The 19,777-nt window shown below is 29.9% G+C and overlaps 1 protein-coding gene across 1 annotated transcript; it reads left to right on the top strand.

Annotated features, from left to right (window-relative positions):
* The first annotated feature begins 12,277 nt into the window (after positions 1-12,277).
* Positions 12,278-16,063, top strand: LOC111700331 (uncharacterized). The gene is made up of 4 exons (XM_023471214.1): positions 12,278-12,422; positions 13,451-13,565; positions 15,470-15,540; positions 15,883-16,063. Exons 1-4 carry the CDS (start codon positions 12,350-12,352, stop codon positions 16,017-16,019), a joined length of 396 nt encoding a protein of 131 aa, XP_023326982.1. The 5' UTR covers positions 12,278-12,349; the 3' UTR covers positions 16,020-16,063.
* The last annotated feature ends 3,714 nt before the right edge of the window (positions 16,064-19,777 follow it).

Genomic DNA, 19,777 nt, shown 5'->3' with positions numbered 1-19,777 from the left:
TTTTAAGTAAACAATCAACAATAAATAAATGTACTCTCCTAGACTGTACAAATACCGAAATTCTTATGTACTGTATATACCTACAGTACACGTCTTCGGTTCGTTATTACTTACACACACTCTTTTGGCACATCTTAGAATAACTTGCATTTTTAATTATGGTGTTTTTTTAAAGTGACTTCTGTATTTCTTCTACAAAAACAATGGAGGAAATTGTTAAAGTTAAACACTTTCAGGCTTTAGAAACGAGGATTATTGTTGTTCATCATTATAAATCGATTTTGAGCATTTTTTGAGTACCATTGTGAGTCAGACATGGAGGGTCACTTAAACTACATCGACAGTCCCATAATACTGTTCACATAATGTCTTATCATGAAATAGTTTTATAAAAATAGTTTTAGAGAGATTGTATTTTGTGTTTTGTACATCAATGAGATTTTAACTATTTGTCCTCTCATAAACATTTATAAATACTTGTATAGTACGACAACAATCCTTTTTAACGTAGTACTTTACTACAGTATTTCAGGAGTAAACAGCCTCTTTAATTTATTCCTATTCTCCTGAAATTGTTTTTAAACGCCGAGTCGTCAGGTCGAAGTATAAGGTCCTATATGTGCTTATTTTCTCATTAAACTAGTCAGTTGTCATAAAGACCATCTTTATTTTATCATCATATCAATGGGACCCATAAAACCGTGGAATAAGAAGACGACAGTTAGAGGAATGGAAGCGTGACCCTCCATGCAAAGAGGGTAATGCTCGATTTTCTACGGTATCCTTGAAACTTTAATTTGATAACAAAAATTGGACGATATCGTCGTTTTTCTGACTCAAAAGTGTCAATTTCTTCGAGTGTCTCCATTGCTTCTTCAATACACAAGAAATACGCAGGTCAGTTTTACAGAGAACTCTCAAATGAAAATAAACAGTTTAAAGAAACTAAAACATTGATACCTAATTCATACTTGATCAGACAAAGCTTTCAAGGGTACCGTTGTGAATCGGACAATACCATCTTTGCATAAAGGGTCATTCGAAATTACGCTTATAGTGTGTAATACAATTTGTATTTGACCTGGTTATTAAGCAAATATATTTTACCAGTTGCTTGAAAATCAAGTTAAATGGGTCATTTATTGTTCATTGGAATATTTTAATCATAATTTGAATCTAATTAGTGTCCTAATATTTCACTGCTTCATTGGTCTCACTGTTATTTTATTTTGATATGTATTTCACTGATTTTCAAAACTAATCGATTTAACGGAATTAAAAAAAAATTTCTTGTTTCCCTAGAATTTGAAATCAAAATGGCTGAAGCAGTTCAGCATGATCAACATCATCACAATCCTGATCATCATGTGCACTTCAGGTTAATCTAGAAGATGGGGGGTTGCTCTGATGATAAAGAATTTACGTTGAAATTGTGTGAAATTGAAATAGATTAAAGTTATTGTAAATTAAATTTCTATCGACCCTCCATGTTCGGTTTACACATATGTCATTTTCTCTTTAATAATTGATTATTTTTTATTGTGTTTACTCTATATGACTGGGGCCTGGGCTGGTTCAGGATTTATCTTACCGGTAGTGGTCGGATATTTCTGTAGGTGGTCTGGATTGAATAAGATGGGGCTTCTTGCAGATCTTATCTCACATATATACTTTGCTCGTCTGTCTGTTTGTTTGTTTGTATCCAATAAACGTCAAAACGGCTGAAGCAATGGGGCCCACATTTTTTGTAGGACCTAACGTGACCCCAGGAAATGTTTATGGATGCTGAAATTTTCGAAAACTAGGCTTTTAGGGCGCTTCGCGCCCATCTTCTATTTCAACTTTTAATTGTGGCTTTATTTGTGAGTATAAAATTTGTTTTCATAATATTTGTTCGCGCATTTTCAACATTTTACAAAAATAAAAAACTTTTAAACAGGGCCCGATCGGACTCGGTTCAGCCGTTTTGACGGTTAAAGGATACAAACAAACAGACAGACAGACAAGCCAAATTTATATATAGACTAGGCTTTTAGGACGCTTCGCGCCCATCTTCTATTTAAATTGTGAACATGTTCTTTTTGTTTACATTTTAAAACAAAGAAGAAGAAAATTTTGCGGATTTTAAAAAAAATCGCGGATTTTCAAGAATTTAATTTTTTTACAAAATTAAAAACCTTTAAACACATTTTTAAAAAAATTTTATCATTCATAAACCTTTCCTGTGGTCACGTAATGTCCCACAAAAAATTTAGCCCGATCGGTTCAGCCGTTTTGACGTTTATTGTATACAAACAGACAGACACCCAGACAGACAAGCCAAATTTATATATAGATTTGCTTCTTACAAAATTAGATTTTGAAAACTTTGAAAATCAACGTATTTTTTTTTATAAAATGCTCTAAATTTTTGTTTGTTTTTGTTTTACAATGTTTACAAAGAGAACATGTTCAAAAGTACTTACTTACTTACAGGTCATGATACTTTGTATGAAGGTTGATCGTCAATAATATTAACCTACTTTTTTAGGGAACCCATGAGTTCCCTAGGGCATGGGGATGACAAAAACTAAACAATTGGACATTTCAAAAATTACACGGGCGTCGCAATAAATAAAAGATTTATTTTTGCTCCATTTTTTTAGATTATTGTAATCTTTTTTTTTTATATAATACTTCAGTGAGGGGGAGGATAATCTAAAAGAGAACGAGATAGTTGTGAGGAAAAGGTCGGAAACATCCTGGGAAATCCAGGTATACCGAAGCTTTGTGTTTTTATTTCTCATAGATGTTTTTTTTAATTAAAAATCTCTTTTATCCAGTATCCTTATATGTAAAGTTGTAATCTTTGTTTGTTTGTCCGATCATAACTCAGGAACCCGTAAACCTATTTGCCTCGATTTTGGATTAGGAAACTCGGGAGACCCACGGGAATGTTATTATTTAAGGTTTTAAGATTCTAAGTTGAGTGGGTAGACTTTAATAGCGAAAATTTATTTTCCCGGTAAAATCGTTCAAGTGCTGGTAAACGGCGGGAGTAACTTTTAGTAAACCTGGGCAGCGCCGGGTTCCCAAGCTAATATAGTATTTAGTGTTTTTTATAGGTTTATTTCACTGAATTTGGGAAATAAGGGATGTTTTGATGCAACGTATTAATTACTGAGGAAATTTTACCCGAACAAATATTTTAAAGATTTTTTTACATCTTCTTTATCTTTTCACCTGTTACGGAAATTATACTTTTTTAAGGATTCCCATCGTCAGTTTTGTGAATTATCTCTTAGATGGTAAAAATTTAAGAAATTATCGAAAGTAGGCTTTTTGGTCTTAACGCGATGATTATAATGTCAGATAGTATTCCAAAGCTCTGAAGAAAAATCTGAGTTTTTCTAATTGCTTCTAACAAACTAAGACTAAAAGCAAGTGTAGATGTATACTAGGGTTACTAAAAATTATAAGTGAGTTAGTCAGGTGAAATCAAAGGCAAAGGCGTTGCAACACTTTGAAGTCAAGCCAGCCAGGGATATGTTTCCATAACAAAAAATAGTTATAATGTGTATTTTCAAATTAGCATCAATCACTTTATTGACTGATAAGTATATTTTAAATAGATGAAAAATCCTTTTATTGACTGATGATTATATCTTAAATAGATAAACAATCTTTTCATTGACTGATAATTATATTTTAAATAGATGAACAATTCTTTCATTGGCTGATAATTATATTTTAAATAGATGAACAATCCTTCTAATTGACTGATAATTATATTTCAAATAGATAAACAATCCTTCTAATTGACTGATAATTATATTTTAAATAGATGAACAATTCTTTCATTGACTGATAATTATATTTTAAATAGATAAACAATCCTTCTAATTGACTGATAATTATATTTTAAATAGATAAACAATCCTTCTAATTGACTGTTAATTATATTTCAAATAGATAAACAATCCTTCTAATTGACTGATAAATATATTTTAAATAGATAAACAATCCTTTTATTGACTGATAAGTATTTTTTAAATAGATGAAAAATCCTTTTATTGGCTGATAATTATATTAAATATAGATGAACAATTCTTTTGTTGACTGATAATTATATTTTAAATAGATGGAAAATTCTTTTATTGACTGATAATTATGTTTCAAATGGATAAACAATTCTTTTATTGACTGATAATAATATTTTAAATAGATAAACAATTCTTTTATTGACTGATAATTATATTTTAAATAGATGAATAATTCTTTAATTGACATATATTTCTAACTTTATTATTATTTTTAGCTTGGATTCCTGCAAGTTAATCACAGTTACGAGGTATGATATTATTCTAATAATCAATCAAATAAATAAGTAATTAATCAATCAATCAATCGTTAAATCAAATCAAGTCAAATTATATCTAAAATTCCTTAGTTCTAGCCAAAATGAAGCAGGAAAGAAGGTAACCTAGTTTTATATATGAAAATTTATTATGCGGGTTTTTAAGTGCAGAGACTAGGAAGTAACTTGACAAGGGTACTGAGTTTTTGTCACAAACTCTACTTTTCTAATCTCTATATCTTTGCTACCCAATGGCGTAGACCTTTGATATTTCAAACTATGAATTCTGTTAGACCAAATAATCTAAGTTTGAAATATCAAAGGTTTACAAAATCAGATTGTAAAGATACAGGGATTTGACAATTTGAGTTTGTGATAAAAACTCAGTTCTTTTATGAAGAAAAACAACGATATCTTGGCCATTGTTACGAAGATAAAGCCTTAAATGGTTACACTGCTTTTTATGAACCATCAGGTTTCAAGTAAAAACACCTAAATTTTTTCTATGGAATACATTTATATACAGTCTACTCAGTCATAATCTTAAGTTTCAGGGAATTTTAAGGAAATCCATTTTGACGAAATTGTAGAAATCTAGTGCATTTTCAGGTCTAAAATAAAATGTAACTTGGCCTAAACAAGCTTGTTTGTTTTTTTAAGTGTAAATGGCAGGGTCCCCAATTTTTGTGAATTTTCGTAAATTTTCGTAAGCAGTCCTAGGACACGTTTTAGCGCAAAAAATCAAAACCCTATGTAAACTGTATGACTGCCTAAGTACTGCCTAAAAGAGTCTTTTTGAATTAGTATAAATCACATAAAAAAAAAACCTTTTTCATGCTGTATCTAAAAGTCAGGAAGTTCACTTAGGGCTTTGATTTTTTGCTGCAATATGTCTTTCAGCTGTTAAAGAAAAGTTACAAAATTTGAATCATGGTGAAAACATATCTTTAAAAAAGACAAAAGAAGCAGATCAAGGTCTTTTATATTTGATTTTTAAAATTTAAATGCACTTGTTTTTTTTAAAATGGATTTCCTCACAATTCCCTTGGTGGCATTTTCTGAAACTTGAGATTATAATTCAGTAGACTCTGACTACATATAAATATATTCCAAAGAAAAAATTAAGGTGTTTTTTCTTGAATTTTCAACGGTGTGTGGTTCTATTTGAATAGAGGGTCACTTTATAAAAACGTCAACATTTCCTTTAAAAAAAAATTGAATATTAAATATGCCAGTCCAATAAAACAAAATGGCGGTTTAATATATTCCAAATGGTTCTAGGCCCTCCATGATAAAGTGACAAGAGAGAGTCTACATCTAGCGGCAGGAGATGGAACTAATCTCGAGTTTGAGATTATAGCTAGGGTACTAGGGAAGGGGAAGGGAACACCAATGCTGAGGTATTTCTACAATCAATTATTTATAATTATTAAAACAATTTAATAAACTAGTTTTCACTAGTTCAATTTCCTCCACTGCACGCTGTTTTTGTTTGACATAAAATTCGAGTTTGGAATGATTTACTCGCTTGACTTGAAGTCTATAGTTCCCTTTAAATAAAATTCTAAACCTATGTGAATTTAGGTCTGGAATAAGGTGTACTGCAGTGGATCATACAGGAAAATATATTTTTATCATATAATTAAAAAATACAAACCGTTAAACTTTTGTTTTTCACAACTAAAAATGGCGTTAAAGGCGTATTTTTAAATACTGGGTTGCCTAGAAAGGATGAGCTTCAGTTTTCTTCTTGTGAATAATTTTTAGATAACATTTAATTTAATGAATCAACAAAAAGAGAAAGAAGTTTATAGTTGCAAGGAATCAACAATGTAATTTCCGTACAGTCGTCTCTGAAGTCGCAGCCTTTTCGGTGACCTTATCAGTGAACCATCCCTCAAAAATAAATAATAAAAATATTTGACTACAGATGAGACCGAAGGTTCAGATTGGAAAGGATTCTAAAGCTAGAATGTTAGCTGTTGTGAAGATGTCAACCCCCCCATCCCCTCCCTCGAAAAACATCGATGGAATACATCAAAACTAGCCAAACAATGTATATTAAATGTAAACTCGTATTTCAGATTGGAAAAATTTAACCAATTTTAAATAATTTTTTTAAAATGTTATTTTTGTCTTTACCGAGACCATTTGTTCATATTTTCTGCGCATTTTAGTTCGTTATTTGATCTTGCATATTAAACATTTTTTAAATATTTAAATATTTTTGTTCCTAATAAATCACTTTAGTTGCACTCTAAAGCATTATTAAAGGTTGATTATTTGATTTTACATTAATATTGCAATAAATTGTCAGATTTTTATTTACTTTTATATTAATAAAGTTATTTTTAAGTAATTATTACAGATGACATAATTTTTATCATCTCTGATTCTGATTCTAATGAAGTTTAAGACTAGAATGCACTGGATGCAGTTTATTCTATGACTTTATTTGGCCAATGTCATAGATGATAGAAGTAGGGTTTCCAACGCTAGTGGGGTTTTACTTGTCTGCAATTGAAGGCCTTGAAATTTCCTATTGGAAACCCTACGTAGAAGACATTTTTAATCTAGTGAATACTTATTTTTTGAGCAAGACAACTTTTGAAAAATTTTGTTTAATAAAATCCAAGAATAAAATTTTTATATTTTTCATCTTAAAAGTGTTAAAATTTAGTTTTTTTTTTTCATTTTTCCGTTTCAAAAACTTAGAGATTTTTTAGATTGTCATACAACAAAATTATCTTAAAAAATACGATGTATTAAATGTTTCACGTTCTAGTTCTAGAACTCTTAAGAAAACATAAGAATGAATCAAATAAAGTTTTATTATTTTACCACGTACGCAACTGCTTTCTTTTGTACTAAAGGATAACATGTAGAATAATTAAAACTATTATTTTGATGATTAGTTAATCCGGATTTAAACAGCAAAATGAGACGACTACTTGGTCTGATACTATTGGTTACTTTTGTATTAACACAAAGGTAATTGTGCATTTATTTAGAAATTTATAGTGAGCCACCATTTTTATAGAGTGACATGTCCAAAAACAAATATATCCTTTTATTTTTATTTGAAACTGTTAAATAAACTTTATAATGAATTAGGTGAATAAAAAACATCATTTGATTTATAGTTATAACAAAAAATCATTGTTTGTAAAATGAAATGCATAGAGTCTATGTGAAATGATCATTGGTCAATTATATTAATTATTTCATAATTTGGTTTTCTTTTAACAGTAATTTTAGATTTTCTATAAAATGATATTCCAGGGCCCAAAAGGTAATATGGCATAAATATGTGAAGTATACCTGCAGTATGGAAACAGTACAACAAAATGGCCGTTTTACACTTTTTTCTAGTAAATTCCCCTCTAATATATATTCTATTCTCTATGATTCTATCCTCAAAAACCCTTATATAATTGAATAAATAAATATTTTATTAGGCACATGTAAATACATATACAAGGGTTAAAAACACATTGATGAATTCTATGATTTTTACAGTGCCGGGAAACCCGGAGAGCTCAATGTCTAGTCCAGGTCCCTGAAAACTTAAGATTTATGCGGCGTATGATACGTTAAAAGGTAAATAAAAAAATGAAGGAGAGGTGAATATTTGTGTTAGGGTTCTGTGTAGGTCCGAGAGCTTTGTTATACATTTTTAACAGATTACTTTTTCAGGATTTACGGAAATAAATATCTTTATTAATGCTTAGGATCCAGCTCCATCGGATCCGCAAAAATATGCGGATCCACGAATCAGGATCTAAGAGTAAAAAATCGACAGAATTAACAAAAATTTGTAAAAAATAATCATTTGTTCTCAAAACCCCAATCTGAACTGCTTAAAAAAGGGGAAAAATAATTTTAAAATTTTTCCTTTGTTATAAAATCAGTAAGTATTAAAAAAATGTTCATTTATTCTTTTTAGATTTTTTAATTCGTCTCTAAAATCCCTAAACTATCTAATATGACAACCTGTATTTGGTTTATACTTAAACAATCTTTAAGAAACATAAAATAACTTTTGTATAATTTGAAACAAACTTTCTCTAAATATCATGAAACACTTTTTTATCCTAACATGACTAAAATAAACAGGAAAATTATTTTAAGCATCTCTGTTTCCTCATTCATTTTTAAACTGAATTTTAATTTAAAGCTATCAATCTATTGTACATATTTTACATACAGTGAGAATTAGAAAACCTTGGAATATAAAGACGAAGAGTTTATGTACGTTGCAGTTCTTATTAAACCTCTAGTATTTACTTTATAAGGAATTTATAGGATCCATCAGGGTTCAGGTAAATTTAAAATTCGGTGATGGTGATGGACCAAACCTCTGTAGAGTAAAAATTATTGAAAATATATTTCAGTCTGGGTTGACCCTCGTCAGTTCTAACGATATAATAACCATCAAAATCGAAAAAAAAATGTTTGTTAAAAATCACAAGAAAATTAACAAACAAACAAGATTATTCAAAATAAAAATTTGGGCTGTCAAATGGACATGGATTATCAGATGGAAAAAAAGATAATTTGTAAATATTCACTTTTTAAAAAAGTGTTTTAAGACAATTATTATTTTTTGAGATTGTTTCTGTAACAAAGGTTAAAAACAAACTGTTTAGATGTATGTGAATAAAGTGGTGGTGGGGGTCGAACTAATTACCGAACCGAAATCGGGGGGACGGCTTAAGTTCCGAATAGCATTTGAAAATTACAAAAAATATTTTGAAATTATTAACAGAATGATGGATGTAACAAATTTTGTTATTCCTAATAATATCTTCGTAATTTCGAAGAATATGTTATTATCTCAAAATTCTTTTAATAATCTGATCTTTTGAACTTGAATTAAGTTCTACACAATCTTCAGCTACCCTTTACAACAAAAAAGGATAAAACATCAGAGACGAGTGTACGGAATTTGAACTTACTTCATTTAATAAACCTTTAAAAGAATATATTCTAGACAGAAGACTTAATCTAATCTGAGGATACAGAGCATCTCGTATATAATATTAGATTACCACCAAGCTTTAACGCCAAAATAGGCACATATTACTCGAAAAACTTAAGTGTGTTTTTTCAAGACCCATGAAACTGTGAAATATAATGACGACTTTTAGACTCAAGTTATGAATTGCAACATTTAATAAGAAATTGTGCAGTGTACAAACTACACAAAACTTTTTACTTAAAATTTGATTTGAAGCTACTGGTTAACCTACATTGCTTTAAACCATCCTCAATTCAAATACACAAAGATTGCTTAAATGTCCATAGTTTTATGAGTTTCCCTCTATATGAAGTTGGAATCACAGTATGTGTATTTATTAAGTGGGTATCTCATTATGTGTACTTTTAAAGTGTGTATCTCATTATGTGTATTTGTAAAGTGGGTATCTCATTATGTGTATTTGTAGAGTTGGTATCTCAGTATGTGTATTTTTTAAGTGTGTATCTCATTATGTGTATTTGTAAAGTGGGTATCTCATTATGTGTATTTGTAAAGTGAGTATCTCAGATGTGTATTTGTAAAGTTGGTATCTCAGTATGTGTATTTGTAAAGTGAGTATCTCAGTATGTGTATTTGTAAAGTGAGTATCTCAGTATGTGTATTTGTAAAGTGAGTATATCAGTATGTGTATTTTTAAAGTGGGTATCTCATTATGTGTATTTGTAAAGTTTGTATCTCAGTATGTGTATTTTTAAAGTGTGTATCTCATTATGTGTATTTGTAAAGTTTGTATCTCAGTATGTGTTTATCTCATTATGTGTATTTGTAAAGTGAGTATCTCAGTATGTGTATTTGTAAAGTGATTATCTCAGCATGTGTATTTATTAATGGGTATCTCATTATGTGTATTTGTAAAGTGAGTATCTCAGTATGTGTATTTGTAAAGTGAGTATCTCAGTATGTGTATTTGTAAAGTGGGTATCTCAGTATGTGTATTTGTAAAGTGAGTATCTCAGTATGTGTATTTTTAAAGTGTGTATCTCATTATTTGTATTTGTAAAGTTGGTATCTCAGTACGTGTGTTTGTAAAGTGGGTATCTCATTATGTGTATTTGTAGAGTTGGTATCTCATTATGTGTATTTGTAAAGTGAGTATCTCAGTATGTGTATTTGTAAAGTTGGTATCTCAGTATGTGTATTTGTAAAGTGAGTATCTCAGTATGTGTATTCGTAAAGTGAGTATCTCAGTATGTGTATTTGTAAAGTGGGTATCTCATTATGTGTATTTGTAAAGTTGGTATCTCAGTATGTGTTTTTTTAAAGTGTGTATCTCATTATGTGTATTTGTAAAGTTTGTATCTCAGTATGTGTGTTTGTAAAGTGGGTATCTCAGTATGTGTATTTGTAAAGTTGGTACCTCATTATGTGTATTTGTAAAGTGGGTATCTCATTATGTGTATTTGTAAAGTTGGTATCTCAGTATGTGTATTTGTAAAGTTGGTATCTCAGTATGTGTAGTAAAGTGAGTATATTAGTATGTGTATTTGTAAAGTGATTATCTCAGTATGTGTATTTGTAAAGTGTGTATATCAGTATGTGTATTTGTAACGTGATTATCTCAGCATGTGTATTTGTAAAGTGTGTATCTCAGTATGTGTATCTGTGTAATATTAGAAAGTTAATATTTATGAAATCATGGAAACAATATTGTGTTGGTATAGTAGTGGTTGTGTAGGTAGGTAGGAAGGTTGGTTGGATTGTAGGTAGGTAGGTTGGTAGGTTGGTTGGTTGGTTGGTAGGGGGATCTCTGTGATTTAAGCTTTCCATAGACATATAGACACTTTAACCAAGGCCTCAGTCAAACCACCATCTTCTTCTTCTATATCTATATCTATGTATATTCTTTGCTTGTTTGTCTGGGTGTCTGTCTGTTTGTTTGTTTTTATCCAAGAAACGGCTGAACCGATCAGGCCCAGTTTTTTTGTCGGACCTCGTGTGACCCCAAGGAAGGTTTTTGTATGATCGAATTTTCAGAAATTTGCCTCCATCAAAATTCTATTTTTGAACATTTTGAAAATCCGCGATATTTTTTTTGTTTTTGTTTTACAATGTACACAAAGAGAAGATGTTCACAATTGATATAGAAGATGGACATGAAGCGCCCTAAAAGCCTAGTATACATATGCTTTGCTTGTCTGTTTGTTTATTTGTTTTAATCCTATAAATGTCAAAACGGCTAAACCGATCCGGCCAATATTTTTGTGGGGCCTCATATATAAACCCAGGGAATGTTTATGAATGTTAAGAATTAAAAAATTTATCTCCAAAAAATTTAATTTTCATAAATTTTGAAAAACCAGGAATAAAAAATTGCAAATTCGCCAATTTTTTTGTTATTGTATTATTTAAGAGAAAGTGCTGATAGATTGAGCATCAATTAAAATTTGAATCAGAAGTTGGGAACGAAGCGCACCATGATATTCTAGTTATACAAAACTTTGTTTTTATTGAATTTTAATTTTTCTGCAGCGCTAAAGAAGAGAAAACATATTTTATTTAAAGTGACCCCAAAATTGAAGAGTTGTATGCCCAAAATAATTGCCAGAATTCTGATAATAACTTTGCCTTTCTTTTTGTTTTTGAGCACTGTTAATTAGTAATCTATATAAGAAAACAAGACATTTGTATATATATATATATATGTTGTCTTTAGCCGACCAAACGGCTGGGCCGATTGGACTGAAATTTGTTGTGGACACTCATGGGTGGCCGGGGGGTGATTTTTTTCAAGTTTTTTGTCACGGGCATCGCCGGGCCCTTCAGCTAGTTGTTTATAAAATTTTAATCTGCTAAGCGTTGTATTTGTTGTATAAACACAAATTCTGAAAGACAAACTGAAAGTTTTTATTTGCGGTTTTTGTTAGAAATCGTTGCTTTTTTAATCTTTGAAAAAACGTTATAATTATTCTTCATGTTTTAGAAGGAAAATGTTTTTATTTGGCTAGTGAAGGAGGGGAACAGAAAACTACGCAATGAGTTCAAATAAATTTTATATTTTAATTCTTTGTGTTTTCCTGGCTAGCTTTATACCTACGGGAGAGACAGGTAGATGAGAATACAGTGGAACATATAGAACTCTGGCTTAGGAAGACGACGTTTAAGCAAACTTTTTTGCATTTGTTTTTGTTAAAAAGCAAATAGGTTTACCACTAGCTTACAAACTTGTAAAAGTAATATATGGGTCTGTTTTCACTGCACAGTTCAGATGTTTTATGTTCATTGGATCATTTAAAATAATAAATTGAGTTTGCGGTCGTCTTCCTATTCCATCATTTTATTGATCCTACTGTAGTTTTTAAAAATAAATTTTAAATCTATATTTCTTTAATGATTATCACCGAATGCTGTAAAAAGGTATAGATATAAAAAACACAAAATATTTAAAACAAAATAAAACATTATTATTTTAAACTTGAATTATATCTTATACTTTAAACATTTCCTCATTCAATCATTGATATTGGTTCTGCTTATTATCAGCTTAGGATGTAATTTTGTAGTTTGAATTCCTACTTTGCCTACCTGCAGCAAAAATGCGCAAGTCACTCATTTGATTTATAGTTATAACGGAAAATCATCGTTTGTAAAGTGAAAGGCATATGAGTCTATGTTTAAATGATCATTGGTCAATTATGAAACAGTCTATTTCATAATTTAGTTTTCTTTTAACATTATTTTTTTCTAGTAAATTCCCCTCTAATATATATTCTATTCTCTTTGGTAAAAAGTGTCATTACTGTCTTTTTCTTTTAACTTAAAGGGATGTTTACAACATGACCCTCTATGTATAAATGACAATTACCGTTTAACAATAACATTCCCCTAAAGAGCTTTGTCTGGTAAAGTATCAATTAGATATCAATGTTTATCATTTGGGCAACTGATCATTTTTAACTGTGGTTTCAGGAATCATCAGATTTGAAAAGTTTTCAAGTTTGAAAAACGAGAAATCGTTGATGAGATAATTTTGTTCTAAGGTTATCTTTGTGAATTGGGCAATGCCATCTTTGCAAGAATGGTCACTTGAAATTAGGCTTACAAAGTTACAGTACCTTTAATATTGTAATTTTAAGGAGGTATAAAGTGTCATTACTGTGGCAGATCTAATATCTGCAAGCTACCCTATGATTCCGATCCCGAAGAAGCAGATTTTATAACCTGCGAGAAATCATGCATGAAGTTTGACGGGTAAGTGTAATAGATAGATTAATAACAATACAGATAGAACACTAGATGAAGTCTTTTCAAGATTTAGGGGTTTTTCGAATTGTATTACATCCGACCAACGTTATATCCGTCCTACAATACTTCGGACCTACCCAAACGTAGTTTTTAAACAGCTTCAAGCTGCTGTTAGTCCAAATGCACTGTATAGTCGGATACGCACCTCATTGAAAAAAGCACAATATTTGTAGGCTGGATGCACAACTTTAGTAGGTCGGATGCACAACATTAGTAGGTCGGATGCACAACATTAGTAGGTTGGATGCACAACTTTAGTAAGTCGAATGCACAACTTTAGTAGGTCGGATGCACAACTTTAGTAGGTCGGATGCACAACTTTAGTAGGTCGGATGCACAACTTTTGTAGGTCAGATGCACAAATTTATAGGTCGGATGCATAACATTTGTAGGTCGGATGCACAACTTATAGTAGGTCGGATGCACAACTTTGGTAGGTCGGATGCACGACTTTAGTAGGTCGAATGCACAACTTTGGTAGGTCGGATGCACAACTTTTTAGGTCTTTTTTCGACCTTTCGTTCAATTAAAATCGTATTTTTTTCGCAAAAATTTTCAACAACCTATTTTCGCGAAATAATAACTTTATTTTACTAACATTTTTGATAGAAATTACGATTTTTTTAATTTTCGTTTTTTTGTTTAAGAACTGTTGAAGTCAAAGTTGACAACTAAATTTGCTGATTTTAACATCCCTTACACATAGCAGTCGTTGCAGAAATATTTAAAGAAAATTTAACTCACATTTTATTTACCAAAGATTCACATCAAACATGATACTCAGTCATTTCAAGATAGGAAAGCCAACTTCAATCTTCAGATCTTCATATTTAACCCTATCAAGGCTGGGCAATATTTGTCTAATATATGCTGAGGGGGGGGGGAGTGTTCCCCCCTTTGATTTGCCCTTACGAGTTGAAATATAGTGGAGTGTGATACATGTCCTTAGTCCAACTTTTCAAGGCATGCTCATTAAAAAAAGACCTCTAATCTTAATGGTTGGGTTGCAAGGGGTTATTTTAAATAAAAATTAAAAGTAAGTCGGAAAAATGTTCAAAAATAATTATTTTTAATTTTGAAAAATATTTAACACATTATATTACATTTTCAAGGGCTTTTCAAATATATAAATTTTTGCCCTGCAGCTTAAATAATAAAAAAAGTTTTTGTGCATTTCTGATTTTTTTGAAACACTGCACTGACACCTCGTTTGACTGTCCTCCACCCCATTCATGATGTTGAAAAAGTGAAGAAGTGTCAGCGTTATAATGCAAGCCGTTTTTAAGTTATTTAGAAAAAAACCACAGTGGGGGGTGGAAAACACCCCCCCCCCTCAGCCGTGATAGGTTTAAAGATTTGCAGCTAGGTTTTCATTAAAGTATCTTCCTTTGTGCGTTGTATATTCAAGATCCAACAATAACAGGATACACTTAAAAGATGTTAATATAGAAATGCAGAAAAACACTGATAAACAAATCAATTCATTTTATAAATTTTCATACATACGATTTTTAAATCAATAAAGTGAGAAATTTCTGTTTTCCTCAGATTATTTGAAATTGGGCAACACTTTATTTTTATCGAACAAAAATTGAATAAAAATTTCGCGAAAATGGAAGAAATTTTCGCGAAAATAAGGTCGAAAATACATAGAAATTCGCGAAAATTTTGAACGAGCTGAACGAATTTTGTTTTGTTTGTTCATTTTCGCGAATTTCGTTGGAAACCATATTGAATTTAACAAATTAACAATATTTTTTACATATTTTAATTATCTTTTGCCAACATTATGCTCGTTCTTTGACTATCTTAGTTAATTGGACTGTCGGGATTATTATATTTTAATTAAGGTACAATGCTGATGGAGGTAGGGTGGTTGTCAGAGATTGTGGAATATATGAAGCATCAGAGTGTCAAGCAGGTTTTTTAAAAAATGCCAAACAATATTATTTTAGTATTTTTTATGTGAAAATTTATTCATTGACAACCTCAACTAATCAATCAATTAATTTTCAATCAATTAAATGATCAATGATGAAATCAACTCAATATTCATTTATTCAATCAATTAATCAATAAATCAAGCATTTAGTCATGAATTAAGTCAGTTAATTTACATATAAATAACTAAAATTAATGAGATAACTAATAAATCAAATAACAAGTTTATTAATAAATCAATTAATCAGTTGATTAATAAATTAATCGATTAATCAATCAATGAATTAGTCAATCAATCATTCAATAAATCAATTATTTGTAGATGCACAGTATGCTACGACAGAAGCAACTGGTACCCTGTGCCACTGTCTTCTAGATCAATGTAACAGTGTTAATGGATTGATTCCATCTTTACTCACCTCATTCTTTATGGCGCTAGTAGGCAGAATTATTTACTAAACGTGTACTGAATACCTCGGTTATGGGGTTCATGGTAACATGACTCAGTTNGGGAAAATTAGTTTTGTTTGGATAAAAAAATTGTGCTTTGTCATGCTTTAAGCTTTTTTCCCTTTTTTCCAGAGGGTAGCTTGCAGCCAAGATCTTTTTATAAGTTGATTTGGGGACTTAGTTGATTTTTTAACTCAAATTCAATAAGATTTGTGTCTCTTGAAAGTCCCTTTTGATGTGAACTTCGGATATCTTCAAAAAAGTGACATATCTAAAATAATTGAATAATTGTAAAATATATGACAAATGTTTCCTTAAAACTGTATTCACATAAGAGGACCAACATTAAATTACACAATTGTGTCTGAATTGTATTTATGAGAGTGGCTTTTTTCATGTAGCATTTACAAATATTATTGTTTTAATGGATTATATGAAATATATTATATTTATAAATATGTTCTTCTGTATTTATGTAAAAATAATATTAGACAAACATCAGACTTTAATTATTTACCAACATTATGACAATTTAAGCTATAGAATATGTAAACAGAAAATTTTAAAATATATGATTTCATTTTTTCTTTAGATTATAGCCGACATATTCATGTTTATTTTTATAAATATTCAATTTCAAACAAGATGAGTTTTTGCCACTAATTCAAACCTATTTATCTTTGAAACCTGATGGTTTAGACCTTTGATATTTCATTCTATAAGAATTCATAGTTTAAAATGTCCATGACACCGAGTTGCAAAAGGTATAAGGATTTCAAAATCAGGGGGTTGTAGCAAGAATAATTTCCTTTCTAAACGATAAATAAAACATCAAGAGTTTTGAGAAACAATTATGTTGAATATTTTTTAACTATCCCTGTAATCTAATCTAGTACTCATTAAACTTTTATATGCACAATCTGGCGCAAAATAAAATAAATTTTGCTAAATAAAAATCTTTCTGAACTGAAACTATAGAATCATCTTTGAAATGTTAATTTCCAGGCTACAAAAAAAGTAAGTTGGTAGGTTTAAACCAAGTAATATTTCAAGATCGTTGCATAGCTTTCAAAATTCATCAATGAAAACAATAACATCTGCATAAACATTATTCTAAACATTCAATATTTTATTCTAAAGCATATATCTTATAGTCGTAAACCTGTATTCCACTGTATTTTGAGGACCCCTGTACTGTATGTAACGTTATATTGTGTGATAAAAAGACATTTTTAATTATCCACGATGAAACATCACAAGTGTGTTTTGCTGAATCTAAGAGATAGAAAAACATTTTGATTTCCAGGTAAAGGTTCTTTACACGATGTTTTGGAAAATTTAAATTAATAAATAAGGAATATTCTTGAAAAAAGTAAAGATTGAGATTTAGGAAAGCTCTTTACAGGATACACTTTGTGATGTACACCCAGCCAGATGGGGTTCTGAATTGAAATGGGTGTCAAAGGCATTTTATGATTAAATATGAAAATTATTATCTACAGGGTTATATACAAAGGATGAGATTGTACAGACAACCAAAAATATGACGATTTAAAAACCTGATTTTTGGTTTCTGCATTTAGTTGAGTATTTTGATTGTTTAGTAAATGATTTTACAGAAACAAGCCAGCAAGGTGCAAGAAAACGGATAAAATAAATTCCGTACAATCGTCTCTGAAGTCTCATCCTTTGTGGGTAACCCTAAACCCTTCACTTTCTTAAAGGGAGTGTTCGCAAAAAATGAAAGGGGGTATAGGCTTAATGCGATAAAAAAGCGCTTTTGATCGCTACTTTTTTTTAAAATTAAAAAGCTGACTTTAATCCGTTTTTAATACTATTCTTTAAGTTTTAAAACACTCTGTAAAAACGTCGTAATAACATTTTCAATGCACGGGTTTTAACCGGGTTCAGGTTTTAATTTAACAGACTTTTCTCCTGATTTAACTCTGCTTTGTGGTTGTTGGGTGAACACCTATTCTAGCTTTGCAGCCCGACATTGTAGACCTTTGATATTTCAAACTATTAAGGAATTGAATCTTTGCCACAAACTCTATTTTTCTAATCTCTATATCTTTGCAACCAAATGTTTCAGGCCTTAGATATTTCAAACTATGACTATTAGTTATAGATCAAATAATCTAAGTTCGAAATATCGAATGTCTACACAATCAGCTTGCAAAAATATAGGGATTAGAAAATTAGAGTTTGGAATAAATAGTCTAAGTTTAAAATATCAAAGGTTTCCACCATCAGGTTGAAAAGGAATTAGAATAGTTTTCAATTTTCAATATTTTGTAAATTTGATGTAAATATTTCTTTACATCTATTCAATTCCATTACTTTGAAGCAGATATTTTCATTAATTCATTATATTCTATTATATATCTCTGTACCAGTTATAACAGTCAATTCTAATTGTTTTTTCCTGGTCGTAAAAAAATATAGTCTTTTTGAACAATATTAATTATTTAGATCATAGGCGTCGCATTTCGTTCGCTTGCGAACATTTTTCGTTTTTTTTTCTCTTTTTTTCGCTTCAATCTGTTTCGCGAAAAAATGCGAAATTAGTTCAACATATATTTTTCAACAAACTCTATTTTATAATTATCACATCTTTGCAACTGGATGGTGTAAAACTTTTATATTTCAAACAAAGACTATGACTGTCTATGTCTTTAGTTTTACATAAAGTAAATATTTATAAGAAAAATGTATACAATTTTTTGGCAACAAACTCGAGCATTCAACTATTTGTCGCACATAGTTGTAGTTAGCTAATATCATTGAGACATCTGCAAACAAAAGGGTAACTATTCTAAACGATGGTTTAGAGTAAACTTGGATTTCACATTAACTTCAAAGAAAGGTAACCGTTAATATGATTATTATTCTAGCATTTAAGTTTTTAATGTCATTTATGAACATTATAAAATACTGAATTAATATAAAGGACAATTCACGAAAATCCTTCATTTGAATACCTTACGTTTTTGGATTCGGATATTCTAGTTTTTTTTTATATTTTATCAATTACTTTTTTATTCTAATATTTATTTAATCAAAGCTAAAACATTCTCATTAGATACATTTCAATTTTTTATTATTGTCAAAGAAAGGAATTGAGTTTTGATTACAAAATTCTTTATTATTGGCCTGGACGAAACTTTCAATGACATTTTATGATGAAAAACTAAATATGCAATCAAACTGAAACTTATCCTGTTATTAACCTTTCTATTATTCCAATTTGTTTAATTATCATTTTGAAAATTTTAAAAAACAAATTTTAATCCTTTCTGACAAAGAAAGTTTAAATTTGAAATAAAAATGTTAAACCTATTCAAATATAATTTTACTGATTAACTATAAACGTAAGTAAATGTACTTGCGTGAATATGTGCTATACAATCATCAGCATGCAAAGGATTAATTGCATGATAAAAATCTTATAAAGCCAGATTTTCAGTTTTTTAAATGATATTTGTGACATAACAGAAAATACTAATGACTGAAAACTGCCAAGAATGATACAATGTCTAAATCATGCTATACACCAGCTGTTAAGCAATTCAATAGAATTCCAAAGCTGACAACTTTAGAATGAGATATCCTTAATCACGATCGCTTAATCTGATTATCCAATGTACACACTTTTGATTTTCTTCTTATAATCCTCTATTTGGATATTTCTACTGTATAAAAGTTACGTTTATAACAATTACAGATACAATGCTATATCGATTGGACTAATATCCGATTGAATTAAA

Source organism: Eurytemora carolleeae, unplaced genomic scaffold (assembly GCF_000591075.1).
Source record: "Eurytemora carolleeae unplaced genomic scaffold, Eaff_2.0 scaffold88, whole genome shotgun sequence".
In the NCBI taxonomy this organism is placed as follows: Eukaryota; Metazoa; Arthropoda; class Copepoda; order Calanoida; family Temoridae; genus Eurytemora; species Eurytemora carolleeae.
The sequence above is the reverse complement of the archived record's forward strand: the minus strand, read 5'-3'. Positions and strand labels throughout refer to the sequence as shown.

Excerpts from the sequence above, each read along its gene's own strand:
- LOC111700331 (XM_023471214.1), top strand. The coding sequence starts at position 12,350 with ATGAGTTCAAATAAATTTTATATTTTAATTCTTTGTGTTTTCCTGGCT. Across the intron at positions 12,423-13,450 it reads TATACCTACGGGAGAGACAG|GAGGTATAAAGTGTCATTAC; the intron begins GTAGATGAGAAT and ends TGTAATTTTAAG. Across the intron at positions 15,541-15,882 it reads AGCATCAGAGTGTCAAGCAG|ATGCACAGTATGCTACGACA; the intron begins GTTTTTTAAAAA and ends AATTATTTGTAG.